This window comes from Schistocerca nitens, chromosome 1 (genome assembly GCF_023898315.1).
Source record: "Schistocerca nitens isolate TAMUIC-IGC-003100 chromosome 1, iqSchNite1.1, whole genome shotgun sequence".
NCBI classification, from domain to species: domain Eukaryota; kingdom Metazoa; phylum Arthropoda; class Insecta; order Orthoptera; family Acrididae; genus Schistocerca; species Schistocerca nitens.
In genome coordinates this window covers 1,124,360,863-1,124,375,668 of record NC_064614.1, presented here as the reverse complement: position 1 = coordinate 1,124,375,668, position 14,806 = coordinate 1,124,360,863, and the positions used below count along the sequence as shown (strand labels likewise).

The 14,806-nt window shown below is 45.7% G+C and overlaps 1 protein-coding gene across 1 annotated transcript in view; it reads right to left on the bottom strand.

Annotated features, from left to right (window-relative positions):
* Positions 1-14,461, bottom strand: part of LOC126199248 (DNA polymerase theta-like) — a 363,755-nt gene extending 349,294 nt beyond the window's left edge. Inside the window, exon 1 of the mRNA XM_049936047.1 lies at positions 14,054-14,461. Within this exon, the coding sequence (XP_049792004.1) occupies positions 14,054-14,347 (294 nt within the window). The 5' untranslated portion in view covers positions 14,348-14,461. The remainder of the gene's footprint in view (positions 1-14,053) is intronic.
* Positions 14,462-14,806: the final 345 nt, after the last annotated feature.

Here is a 14,806-nt window from a genome sequence, read left to right as displayed (position 1 = left end):
AGTAACAGTTGTATTTTCAATTGGAGGCCATTTAAACTTAGTCTGCACTTCTTTCTGCAAACTTGAATTTCAGTCCTTCCTCTCCTATATTAATACCTTTTTCAACAAATCACCTAACACATATTTCGTCTCTAATATTGCCACTAATCAGTCATTGATGCTTCGCTTTCTAGTTCCTGTCCAGAATTACATCTTCACTGTCACTCTGATTACTCTGTGCAATGGATGCAATTGTGCTTTTTTTCAGATTTTATATCAGATGATTCTGATGAACTCTTCATTTTGGAGACGCTGTGCTTTTGTAGTAACACGGTTCACGTTTTCCGTCGCACTTCACATAGCGTAGACCGGGAACTGTGTCCTAGGCATGCCCAGTGTGAACTGACTGGGCACAGCCCGTGCTGCCCAAGTTGTTGTTGTTGTTGTTCCGCCGGCAGAGGTCGCGGCCGAATTCTCGCATGCCCTCTGGTGGACGGGACTTTACTTGCGGCAACTACTGTCCGTGGTGCGCCGTGCCGATGTGCGCCTCCCACGATCTTTCTGGTGGCTACTGCACTCCTCCTCCTTCGGGGGGGTGGCTGGAGTCGAGGGGATCGGCCAACCCTCGAGCCGGAACCTTCGAATACGGCTGGAAGTGACCCACACGAAGAGGCCCCCGTCGTCCCACCACTGGAGCCCGGGACAGAACGTCAAACTCCAGAGCCTGGTCCACCTCGGGAGGGGCAAGACCCCATGGCGGGGACGATGGGGAAGGGACAACCACAGGTGAACCAGCCTCCTGTGAAACCGGGCCTGTGAGGGGGGCCGGCTCTCGCTGGGGCATCTCTAACAATGGCGAAGCCGGTGCTGGAGCTACTGGAGGCTGCCAAGGCTGAAAACCATCGCAGTGCGGCGGAGTCACGGGGGGGAGGGGCGGTAGCGTCCCCTGAGAAACCAACACGGGTGCCAGCAATGGGGAAGCCGGTGCTCTAGGGGTCGGAGGGTGGGTGCCCAAACGTGGGCGTAGCTGATTTTGGTGACAACGCACCTCCCGGTCCCCTGCCTGCAAGGTATAGAGCCAGCAGCCATTTCGGCGCAGGACCACCGCCGGAGGAGGTGCAGCCGAGTCCTAGGTTGGCGCCCGCGGAGGAGCTCTGCGGGGCTGCGTTCTCCCATTGGTGTGGTCCGGTATACTGTCAGGAAAAACGTCAACGCCTCCTCCGCAGGAAATTCGTGCACATACTTTTTCATCTGTGTCTTAAATGTGCACACCATGCGCTCGGCTTCCCCATTCGATTGTGGATGAAAGGGGGGAGAGCAAACGTGCCGAATACCGAAGCGCCTACAAAAATCCTGGAAGGTCTGCGAAATAAACTGAGGTCCATTGTCCGAGACCAGGGTGACTGGCAGACCTTCCACAGAATGAATTTTTGCTAGTGCCTGGATTGCAACTTCTGAAGTGGTTGAGGAGCAGCGAACAACATATGGGAATCGGGAATAAGCATAAATGACAATCAGCCAAAAGCCATTGAGAAACGGGCCAGTAAAATCAATGTGAACACGTTCCCATGCCTGGGTTGCAGGCGGCCATGAAGAGAACGGTGACCTGGGAGACGCCTGTTGGCTCACACACTGGGAACAGGCGGCCACCAAGTGCTCAATTTCTCTGTCAATACCGGGCCAGTACACGTCTGCGAGCCAAGGTTTTAGTACGGGAAACACCCCAGTGCCCCTCATGTAATAACGTGAGGACTTCCCTTCGCAAACTTGCAGGAACAGCCACGCAAGGAGCTGTATGATCGGTAGCCAGAAGAACTCCTTCCAGGACAGAGAGGTGGTCTTGTAGAACAAAATAATTATGAAGAGGGTCCGAGGCCCGGCCTGGATGTCGGGATGACCACCCCTGCTGAATGAGGCAAACTACTTGCTGGAGAATCGGATCAGCTGCCGTTTCTCTGGCGACTCTAGAACTAGTGATCGAGAAGCCATCAACCGCTTGGCGGGACGCCACATCCAAATGAAAACACATAATCTCCTCCCGATCGAATTTAGGATCCGGGCCCACCGGAAGACGGGAAAGAGCATCTGCGTTGGCATGCTGTCCGGTAGGGTGAAAATGAATGTCATAATCATACTTAGAGAGGAACAAGGCCCAGCGCTGTAGTCTGTGGGCCGCGCTATCCAGAATCTGAGAGGCGGGGCCAAATAACGATATTAACGGCTTATGGTCAGTGATTAACTGAAACATCGTGCCATACAAGAAACGGTGACACTTGGTAACAGCGTAGACAATGGCCAAAGCCTCTTTTTCCACCTGGGAGTAATGGGCCTGCGCAGGACTAAGAGTTTTAGACGCAAATGCCAGTGGCTGCTCGGAACCATCCGCATTGCGATGGGCCAGGACCGCCCCCACCCCATACTGCGAAACGTCTGTAGCCAGGACCAACGGCTTATGGGGGTCAAAAGTAGCCAAACAAGGTGCTGACGTGAGGAGGCCCTTCAATGAGGTGAATGCTCACTCGCATGCAGGCGACCAATCAAAAAGAACACCCTTGCGCAGAAGGCAGTACAGGGGGCGGGCTATGGTGGAAGCCCTGGGAATGAACCGGTGGTAATAGGCAATCTTGTCTAAAAAAGCTTTTAACTCCTTCAGCGAAGCGGGCCGCGGAAGGTCGATACCTCGGAGCAAACTTCCTAGCGGCTGGACGCCATGCCGAGAGATGGTGTAGCCCACATACTCAATGGACAGTTGGAAGAAGTTTGACTTAACGCAGGTTGCCACGCAAGCCCACGGATCTGAATTTGAGAAAGGGGTTGTGTAAGTGTTCCTTCGTGCTGCGGCCTGTGACAATTATGTCGTCCAGGTAATTAATACAATGAGGGATTGTCGACGTGACGTGCTCAAGATAACGCTGGAATATCGCCGGGGCACTGGATATTCCGAAGGCCAACCACTAGTATTGGTAAAGGCCAAACGGGGTGTTGACGACCGCCAGCCGTTTGGCGTCCTCATCAAGTCGTATCTGACGATAAGCCTCCAAAAGATCGATTTTCGAAAAATATTGGCCTCCCGCCACGGCAGAGAACAATTCGTCAGCACGAGGCAAAGGATAGGTGTCCACCACCAACTGGGAATTAATGGTGGCCTTGAAATCGCCACAAAGACGTAATTTCCCCGAGGGTTTCCTGACAATAACGAGGGGCGAAGCCCACTCACTAGAAGAAATGGGAAGAACGACCCCTAGGGCTGTCAGCCGGTCTAGTTCTTCTTTTACCTGAGGGCGGAGAGCCGAGGGGATCTGCCTCGCAGGTAGAAAACGCGGGCGAGCTGACGCCTTCAACGTTAAGTGAGCTTCAAAGTCTGAAACACGCCCCAGGCCCTCCTCAAAGATATCCAGAAAGTCAGAGATCAAAGATTCCAACGATTGATAGGGAACGTCTTCGGAGACCAACTGTACGATGTCAGTGATAGAAAAACCGAAAGCTTGAAAGGCATCCAAGCCAAAAAGGATAGCGGAGCTCGCATCACTGACAACAATAAAAGTAATAGGCCGAGTGACTGATTTGTAAGTCACGTCGGCAGTGAATTGACCCAGTAGGGGAATGAACTGCTTACCACAACCGCGTAGACGCCGGTAAACTGGCGCCAACGGGGGCGACCCAAGGTCGGAGTAAGTTTGTGCATTCAACAAAGAAACTGCTGCGCCCGTATCTACTTGCAGTTGTAACCGGCGCGACCGAACCGACACCTCGATAAAGCATTTGTGTGCCGATGCGTCGGGAGCCTGGCCCGATGAAACTTCCTGAATGCCAACGTCCGTGTCCTCTGTACCTGCTCCCTTCGATTCTTTCGAGGCCGAGCGGCAAACTTTAGCAATGTGTCCTTTTTTATTACATTTGCGACAAGTGGCCCAACGCTGGGGGCACTCTGACCGATCGTGATGTATATAGCACGACGCACAGGACGGCAACAGGGGCCGGCGGCCGGAACTCTGTTTACGCGCCGTGCGGGAGCGGCCGAAACGGCCGGATTGTACGGCTCGCAAACTTGCAAACGTACATGGCCTTGGGCTCCCCTCTCCTCACATGGATTTCACGGAAGTTGGTTAGTTGCAATAAACAGCACAGTCTTATCCTACGTTACTTTTCCACTTCTCTCTCTTACAAATATGTTATTCGCCCTTTCACCTTCCTTGTTGTCGATCATTTCCAAATGGTTCAAATGGCTCTGAGCACTATGCGACTTAACTTCTGAGGTCATCAGTCGCCTAGAACTTAGAACTAATTAAACCTAACTAACCTAAGGACATCACACACATCCATGCCCGAGGCAGGATTCGAACCTGCGACCTTAGCGGTCGCCCGCTTCCAGACTGTAGCGCCTAGAAACGCACGGCCACTCCGGCCGGCGATCATTTCCAGGTTAGATGGATTTAATGCTTTCAGTTTCTACACTGCCAATGAGGTACGATCAGTGTCACTCAAGTTCCGTATCAGCAAATGGTATCCTTCTGCTCAGAGTTTTCATCTCTGTTTTCCCCTCGGCTAGGTTGTGCTACATGTTTTCAGGCCCCATATTACTATGAAAAGTCCGCCCACCCTCTTTTTCTCTCTTCTTCTTTTTTTATTTATTTTTTATTTTTTTGGCACAATACGTGAATGTCACGTTGTGCGACTCTATCAAGGCCGATTTAGACCATTTGCCATTTGACATCACTCTATGCCATTCGACCTATTTCTTAATTTTGTTTATTATTATTGAGGTTTTAGGGCACAAAATTGCTACAGTCAAAAGCGCACATTCTGTAGCTTACTGAAGGGTAAAAATAGGAATTTAAATCAGCAGCAATGGGAGTGAAATTCAAGAAAGAGGGAAACTAAAAACGGAAGGAAATCTTAGAAAAGTGCTATTGAAGGGGGAATGTTTTCCCCGAAAAGAGCTTCAAATGACCGATATCGTTACTTTGGCACTTATAAACTCAAGGGCGTGATCGACTGAGCACGCGTCATCAGCTAAAAGTGAAGATATATCAGGCGACAGATGTAAACGAGCGCCTAGAAGATTAAAACAGGGGCACTGAAGGAAAAGGTGTCTCAAATGACTGGAAGCAGTAGGGAGAAAGTGGGGGAAGATCGGCACTTAAAAGATGTTGATGGCTAAAAAGACAGTGCCCAACCGTAGCCTAGCTAAAATTACCTCCTCCCAACTATGAGGCCGGGAAGAAGAAGTCCAAATACAGGGAAGAGGTTTTATGTCCCGCAATTTATTATCCTGAAGTGCAGACCAGTGTGTGCGAACCCTAAAAGAGCAACACGATGACATAAAACGCTATGTAGATTGGCAAAGCGAACCGTGTGAACAGCAGGCCGAGGAAGCGAGACAGCAGCCTTTGGTGCTATATCGGCTGCCTCATTTCTGTGTATACCAAAATGCCTTGGGATCCAGAGGAATGCCACAGAGATTCCCCGAAGTGGAGCATGTGGAATCAGTTCCGAATCTGGTAGATCAGAGGGTAGACAGGATAAAGAGTTTGGAGGTTTTGTGAAGAGAGCTGAGTGACGGATGTATTGGACAGCCTGGAGAACAGCGTAAAGCTCCGCAGTAAAAAGCAAAATCTGGCAGGGAAGCCGAAATCTAATAGGGGTGTTGTAAATAATATAGGGACTGCCGACACCAAAGGTGGTCTCAGAACCGTCAGTGTAGATAAACGTGACATCCTTCATTTGTGCACAGTGAGCAGCAAATGCATGATGATAAACCATAGTGGGGCATACTATCCTTGGGAAGCTGACAAAGGTCATGGAGAAGGCAGGTCTGGTGGCATTGTACCCCCATTTGTTATGGAAGTTTTAGGAAATTGGAAGAAAATGAATGTAGCAGTTGACGGAAGTGGACTCCCGGTGGTAGTAGAGAGGAAGGGCTGCCTGCATATCCTAAATCCAAGGAGATATCGAAAGAAAGCAGATGAGCAGGCATGGAAGACAGATGACTAGCATAACGACTCAGAAGAACAGTTCGCCAAATGGATAGCGGAGTTCAGCAGTCTCGGGGTAAAGGCTCTCCACGGGGCTAGTGTAAAAAGCTCCAGACACTAAACGCAATCCATGGCGGTGGTCAGAATCTAGACACCAAAGAATAGATGTTATGCAGAGGAGTAAACTATACTTCCATAGTCCAATTTCGAGTACACTAAGGCACAATATAGGTGGAGGAGGACCACTCAGTCCATTCCCCAGGAGGTAACACTCAGAACACGCAGGGTGTTGTGGAATCACAGACAGCGAGCTGAAAGATATGAAACATAGGAAAACCAGCACAGTTTTCTGTCAAACGTAAGTCCCAAGAATTTGGCAATGTCAGCAAAGGGAAGGTCAATAGGGCCTAGATGTATAGAAGGTGGATAAAACTCCGTATGATGCCAAAAATTTACACAGACTGTCTGACTGGGAGAAAATCGGAAGCCGGGTTTGATGCTCGATGAGTGGAGGCGATTGAGACATCCTTGAAGACGCCGTTCAAGGCTGGTACGTTGACAGCTGTAGTACACACATCAAAAAAGTTTGCGTCACCTCAGTTCCGAGAGTTCCGGAACCTATACAGAAAATTGGAATAGAGATCAACACAAACATCATTTGTGGCCTTTTCATTGCTCAAGAAAACCACACATTGCATGTTGTACCAACAAACAGCGAGACCTTCAGAGGTGGTGGTCCAGATTGCTGTACACACTAGTACCTCTAGCATTGATGCATGCCTGTATTTTTCGTGGCACACCTTCCACAAGTTCAGCAAGGCATTGTTGGTCCAGATTGTCCCACTCCTCAACAGCGAGTCGGCACAGATCCCTCAGAATGGTTGGTGGGTCACATCATCCATAAACAACCTTTCTCAATACATCCCAGGCATGTTCAATATGGTTCATGTCTGTAGAACACGCTGGCCACTCTAGTTGGGCGATGTCGTTGTCCTGAAGGAAGTCATTCACAAGATGTGCACAGTGGAGCCGTGAATTGTCGTCCATGAAGACAAATGTCATGCCAATATGCTGCCGATATGGCTGCAGTATCGGTTGGAGGATGGCATTCACGTATCGTACAGCCATTACGGAGCCTTCCACGAACAGCAGCAACGTACAACAGCCCCATATAATGCCACCCCAAAACAGCAGGGAATATCCACCTTGCTGCAAGTGCTGGACAGTGTGTCTAAGGTGTTCAGCCTGACCGGGTTGCCTACAAACATGCCTCCGACAATTGTCTGGTTGGAGGCATATGTGACACTCATTGGTGAAGAGAACGTGATGCCAATCCTGAGCGGCCCATTCTGCATGTTCTTGGGCCCATCTGTACTGTGCTGCATGGTGTCATGGTTGCAAAGAAGGACCTCACAATGGATGTCGGAAGTGAAGTCGTGCATCATGCAGCCTATTGTGCACAGTTTGAGTCTTAACACGACGTCCTGCGGCTGTACAAAAAGCATTATTCAACATGGTGGCGTTGCTGTCAGGGTTTCTTCAAGCCATAATCCATAGCACTGCAGTAGTAGCCCTTGGGCAGAGCGAGGCATGTCAATGACAGTTCCTGTCTTTCTGTATCTCCTCTATGTCCGAAAATCGCTTAGGTTCACTCCGAGATGTCTGGAAACTTCAGTTGTTGAGGGCCCTTCCTGCCACAAAGTAACAATGCAGATATGATCGAACCATGGTATTGATCGTCTAGGCATGGTTGAACTACAGACAACATAAGCTGTGTACATCCTTCCTGGTGGAATGACTGGAACTGATCGGCTGTCCGACCCCCTCCGTCTAATAGGTGCTGCTCATGCATGGTTATTTACATCTTTGGGCAGGTTTAGTGACATCTCTGAATAGTCAAAGGGACTGTGTCTGTGATACAATATCCACAGTCAACGTCTAAGTTCAGGAGTTCTGGGAACCGGGATGATGCCAAACTTTTTTTGATGTGTGTAGATTGTAAAATCGTTGATAAAGTGGGAGCTCGAGAAATCAAGAAGGGGACAATCCATAACTGGATTTATGACGGTAGCAAACAGTGCAACACTTAGCACAGAGGCCTGGGGCACCCCATTTTCTTGGGAGAAAGTATGGGATACACTACTGTTTACCCACTCCTTAAATGTGCGTTCTGCCATAATTTCATGGATGAAAAAGGGTGGTCGACCTTGAAAGCCCCACGAAAACAGTGTGGGGAAAATGCCTGTCCACCAACAGTAATTGTATGCCCTCTCCAGATCAAAAAATATAGCTACCGTTTGACATTTCCTTAGAAAGTTGTTCATGATATAAGTTGAGAGATCAATAAGATGGTCAATTGCGGATCGATGCTTTCGGCAACTGCATTGGGCACTTGTTAAAAGGTTTCAGGACTCCAGCCACCAGCCTAAACAGCCATTTACCATACGCTCCAACACCCTTACATACACTATTTGTGAGAGAGAGAGGGCAATAGCTAGAGGGGAGATGTTTGTCCTTTCCAGGTTTTGGAACATGAATGACGATAGCTTCCTGCCATCCTCTGGGAAAAGTATTGCAGGTCAAATTTGATTATAATGGCAAAGGAGGTAACACAGACTAAGGTATGATAAATACAGCAACATTTGGATGGGGATGCCATCCGGTCCTGGGGCGGAAGAGAGAGAGAGAGAGAGAGAGAGAGAGAGAGAGGAAGAAAGTGCATGTCGGAGTTCCCGCACAGAAAAATACAGTATTATAACTTTCGCGATTTTGAGGAGAGACAGCAAGAGGTCGCACTTCCGTTGCTCGTTTCTTTGGGAGAAAGGCTGGTGGGTAATTAGAAGAGCTCGAAATCTCAGCAAAGTGTTGACCCAATGAATTAGAAATTGTGACTAGGTCCACTAAGGTATCTTGAGCAACAGTTAGCCCAGAGATCGGGCAAAAACTAGACGTGCCAGATAATTGTCAAATTCGACTCCAAACTACATATGAAGGAATGAAGGTGTTAAAGGAGCTGGTAAAGAAATCCCAGCTTGCCTTCTTGTTATTGCATACGATGCGACGGCATCGCACACGTAACTGCTTAAAGCGGATACAGTTGGCCAAGGTAGGATGATGGCAGAAAAACAAAGAGCACGTTTCTGCTTGCATATTGCGTCATGGCATTCCTCGTTCCACCAAGGAACTGGGGGACACTGAGGCAAAGGGGAGGTACGAGGTATTGAACATTCCGTAGCTGTAGGAATAACTTCCGTGACATGAGTGATCTGATCATCGATGCTAGGAAATGGACGGTCATCAAATGTTGCTAGAGAGGAGAAAAGTGTCCAATCGGCTTGAGAAAACTTCCAGTGTCTTGGGCACATAAGTGGTAGTTGTGGCTGTAATCAAAGGACACAGGGAAAATGGTCACTAAAGTGTGTATCATTCAAAGTGCCCAGTTTGCCAAACAGTACTGACTGAAAGGTCCAAATGAGAATAGGTTGACGTGGAGGCAGACAAAAATGTATATTCCCCAGTGTGGAGGCAAACAAGATTCACGTGATGGAAGAGGTCAATCAATAGGGAGCCTCTCAGACAAGGACGCGGAGGTCCCTAAAGCAGGTGGTGGGCGTTGAAGTCCCCAACCAGCAAATAGGGGGATGAGAGCTATCCAAGGAGATGAAGGAGATTGGCTCTTGCCATTGGTGTGGATGATGGAAAGTATATGGTACAAAGAGAGATTGTGAATCCAGAAAGGGAAAGATGTGTAATTGGATTGGGTGATAACGGATAGTATCATGGAAAAGAATCATAAGCCCACCGTGTGTCGGAACACCAGCAACAGACGGGAGATCAAACAAGACTGATTGGAAATGAGGGAAGACAAAGCGATTATGGGATGTAGTTTTGTTTCCTAAGGACCAGGGAGTAGGATTGTAAGAGGATCTACAGTTCATCCCGATTGGAGCAGATTCTGTGGATATTACAATGGATAATTGAAATAGGGTGGCCGAAAAATGGAAAAAATCTCACCACGGTTGCCGTCAACTCAGCGACTGCTGGGAGCTGGTGGCCAATTGCGTGGAATGGCAATCAGTCAGAGGCAGAAGATCCTGATCCAAAGGTTGTTGGGGGGGGGGGGGGGGGGGGGCAGCTCCTGGCACCAGTGATTGGCTGGTTGATTAGCCGCCAGCGATTTGTCATGCGACACGGAAGATGGCCAAGGGTAGTTACCGCTGGGTGGTGCTGTAGAACAGACACACCGTGGCGGAGATGAAGAGGAACTTTTTTTCTTATGAGCCTTCTTCGATGCAGGGTGTTGAGATGAAGGAGGAGTTGATAGTAGTGAGATCTGGGTACATAAAAAATCTTCACGACTAGGCTCTTTTTTGGAAGTCTGGGCTTCCGATATTGGGGCCTGTGATTTAGCAGGAGCCAATGAAGGTTGAGCCTTAGAGTGAGTGGGTGATAGTGGGGAGGTTGAGCGGGCAATCTTTGGGATGGCCGATCTCACAACCGTATCAATAAAGGTGAGATCACAAGTCTGTGTGGCCACCTCCTTAGCTGGTCAAGGAGAGGCGAGGCGAGGACAGTGCTATATTTACCCGCTGGGAGCACAGTGGGCTTTCTACTGTCAAATAACTAACAAGCATCAAAGATAGACACCTTTTCCTTCACTCAGATTTCCTGAATAACTTGTTCATCTTTAAAAATAGGGCAATCTCTAGTGGAAGCAATGTGGTTGCCCATACAGTTGATGCAACGAGGGGATGGAGGTGGACAATCACCCTCATGGGCATCCCTGCCACTGTATTCAACACAAATTAAATGAAGTTGTGGACAGAGTTTCAGCCCCCAAAATTAGCACAATAGAAGTTTAGGGTGAAATCAGTAACAACTTCAACGTGTTGAGCACTTTGGTGTGGCATAAATGGTACACACTGGTACTCAGGTATCAAAAACTTCAAAATTATCTTAGACCAAGTACTTATAATTTTCGACAGGGAAATTTGTAAAATATTTAGATGATATCCTGGCCTTTTTGATCATTACTGTCAGATAATAAAGCTAAGGACAGAACTGGTAAGACCTACACAACTGCAAAGTTACGAAAGGATTTCCTTGGAAAGTAAAATACATTACTTTTCTGGAACATTGACAAATCAAGCTGGAATGAAGTTTATATGGACAATAATGTACCTATTAATTTCTCTAAATTCTCCACACTGTTTAAATTAATTTTTGAGCATACATTTCCCAAAGTAGGCACTTCCACAGCAGTAACCAGGATAGTGGAAGGATGAAGTGTATATTATGATGTGGTCCATGGCACTTAAATTTCTCACTTCTTTACAAAAGCACTACACTAGAAGACAGTTCCTACATTACTATCAGAGGCACAAAAAATATAAATCTGTACAGGAGTGTTCTGCTTACTGCAAAAAAAAAAATCATTCAATGACAAAATAACATACACAATATTAGGGGTATAGGTGCAGAAATTGTGATAATTGGTAACTTACTATGTATCCACTTCAGTGTTTTAGTTGTTTTTCTCTGTCTAAATCTCTCAACAAACACATTATATAATTTACTAGCTAATGTTTTCTGCAGTCCTAAATGCACCACAAAGTGGACTGCACCTGTTGGAATGGATTATCATTTTGCGGCCACATGTCAACACTTCAAAACTCAATCCACCGCCCAGGGAAAAATAAACATTAACGGCTTGTTAATGCCATGTGTACTTGGAGATCATAACCAACACAAAAAAAATGTTACTCATAATAGATATAATTATTACTTGGCAAAGTAAGTAAATACTGATGTGATATTTTCCTGTCATCTATCAAAATATCTGCACTTACACCCCTAACAACCTATATAATGGAGCAAAGTAATGTGGGATGTCCTAAAACAAGAAACTGGAAAAGCAGACACAAGTTTAATAACATATAAATTAAAGATGGAGATAGAAAAACAGAAAATCCTCAAGAATTGGCAAGTTTCTCTGGTACTGTAGATAAGATGGAGCAAAATGTTTCTAAAACACATCTAGCACCCAGAATGACTTTCATAGCAAGCACAACAATGATGCTTATCACAACAGAGTTTGAAATCAGGGTCAGTTGGTGTAGATGAGGTTCCTCTCTCTCTTTTTCAATGCGTGAACAGGGCACATACAAACACAACAAATGCATCCTTTAATTGAATTATTTTTCCATAGCAACTACAGCACCAACAAGTTTATGCCCTTATTAAAGAGAAGTAATATGGAAAGTATTGAAAACTACAAGACAATTTCACCACTGCCACCATTCTCAAAAAATCATAAAAGATACACTACTGTGTTACATGAATAAATACAAATGTTTAACAAAAGTTCAGTTTTTAAAGTGTAAGAAATACAATATTGGCATTTACAGAGCACACACAAGTGGTGCTAGAAGCTCCTGACAAGGATGAGTGTGTTAGAGACATTCTTATACTTGCCAAAGCTTTTGACACAGCTGATCACAAAATATTATTAAAAAAGCTAAAAGCACTGGCTGTAAGATACATAGTAAAAAAATTGTTTCAGTCTTAGTTGCAAAACAGGTTGCAGAAGGCAGAGAGAGTTCACACATTTTTAGTAAAACAGTTGTGTAGAAATATACAAACACAGGTGTTCCTCGGGATAGTGTATTGGGTCTGGTTGTTCTTTATATGTATTAGTGACAAACCGGATGGTATAAGACATGGGATAAAGTTCACATTGCTGATGACAGCATCATCATAGTTACTGATGAAACACCAGAATTGCTATTACAGAAGGCAAAAGGGGCAGTATGTACTATATACAGAACAGAAAGAAAACAAACAGTGTGCACTTCAGCATACAGAGGGACTACAACTCTGTTGCATTAAACACTGATCACCTTGCTAAAGAATTGTGTAACGATTAACACTGAATGAACACACACAGATACTGCAGAAAGTAAGCCATTGATACGTTATTCTCTTAGGATTCATTATTAGTTCATAATAGCCAATCTTTTGTGGTGATAAACTATTGCTATGTGCGCGCTGTTCTTAGCTACGGGCCACTTTTCTGGGGATCAAATGCATAAAAGGTGGACAAAATTTTTTTTAAGTGTAAAAAAGAGCTATAAGGGTAATATCTAGAAGTAGTAGTTGGGCACACTGTAGGTAAGGAATTGTTTAAAAACCTGGATATCCCTACTGCACCAACTGAGTACGTCTACCAATCTAAATCTGCTGCACATATCAGGAAAATCATTACTAAGTATTTCAATAATTGTTCTATACATAATCATGGAACAAGCGCCAGATTGGACTTAAAAATTATCAAAGGAAAACAAACAAAAAACTTTCCATCAGAGAATAGAATTGTATAATAAATCGCCAAAGGTGCTGAGGATTACTCAAATACATGTCTAAAACGGCATCAAAAACATCCTTCATGAGTAATGCATACAAACAACTAAAGATTACTTAGAGGGCTCACGGGAGTTGTTAACAATGAAAGGAGATAACTACAACGCCTTGTCACTTTACAATATTGCAATGTTTTTATAAGAAAATAGTGTTGATATTTACAGTACATGATACTAATATCTTGTCATTCTCCTGAGTTCAACATCTCTGTCATCAGGTGGGGGCGCTGATTCAGTTTTTTAGACAGTCTGACGGGAAGACGTGGGTGGGGAATAGTGACGTGTTTAACAAGTTAGCTCTGCTGCGCCGCTACCCGTCTCTTGGCAGTCAACATGTTCAGGGGCTAGCGTCAATTTTCCGCAGGGAAAAGGTGCGTAGTAGCAAGTTCTTGGTTCCTTGGTCACAACTGGGTGTCCTTGATGTGTACCCCGAGAAGAGTAGAACGGTGGTTACAGGACGGTGTACACATGGGACCAACCGACTGACATTGCAGTCGTTAAGGAATTGACCTCACATTCGGGAGGAATCCAATATCGCTGTAATCCTGGGGCTACAGTAAACGTAACAACACTCGTTTTGAATATGGGAGCATGACAGTTGATTAAGTGAAATAGCATGTCATATGAACGCCCCATATTTTCCCACAGAAATAGTCTAAAAGTACTGTAATTACTATCCACCTTCAATACAGCTTCCGGGAGGCCCCAAGACTTCAGATCCTGTTTTTCTTGGGTACTGAGAAATGTTATGTTGCTCTGGGTAGTCTTATTGTGAGGGGATGTATACTTCGACGCATTTACATCTTGATGTTCTGAAACATTCGTCAATGTTTGCGACGACTGGTCACTGGCAATATTATTTACGCCTTTGCTGCTACATGGTCGCAAGTCGCTTTCAAGTTGACATAATGCCGCTAAGGTGTCATTTCCAAACGAAGCACTTTCCAAACCGTTTATGGCACATGGACTCTCCATTTACACAAAAAAACCACTAGATAAAATCACGATCAATATCTCATAAAAGATTTCTATAAAATGTTCTATAAACTCACTAAAATACTAAGAGCTAAAACACGTAATTGTCATAGCGATGATAAGCCAACGGCACTGTTTGTTCAAATTTCAGCGCCTCCATGACACACAAATATCTTTGAAAAACAAAGTTTCAGACATGCAGTAAACCTCCTTGGTTTCCTCAAAGCTTTAGTAAAGCATGGAGCCAAACAGCACGAGATATTGGGTTGTATGAATAAAAACGAGAACATTCTCCAGAGTTGATACTCAGAGCAAAAGAACTTTCTCAAAGAAATTTCTCACTTTCGTATGAATAAAAACTAGGAAGCATAATCTCTGACCCTGCGCTGTCTCATAACGCAAATCCCAGCTGCATACCTTCGATAGTATCTATGGTCGAAGCTGCATACTCACCTTTAG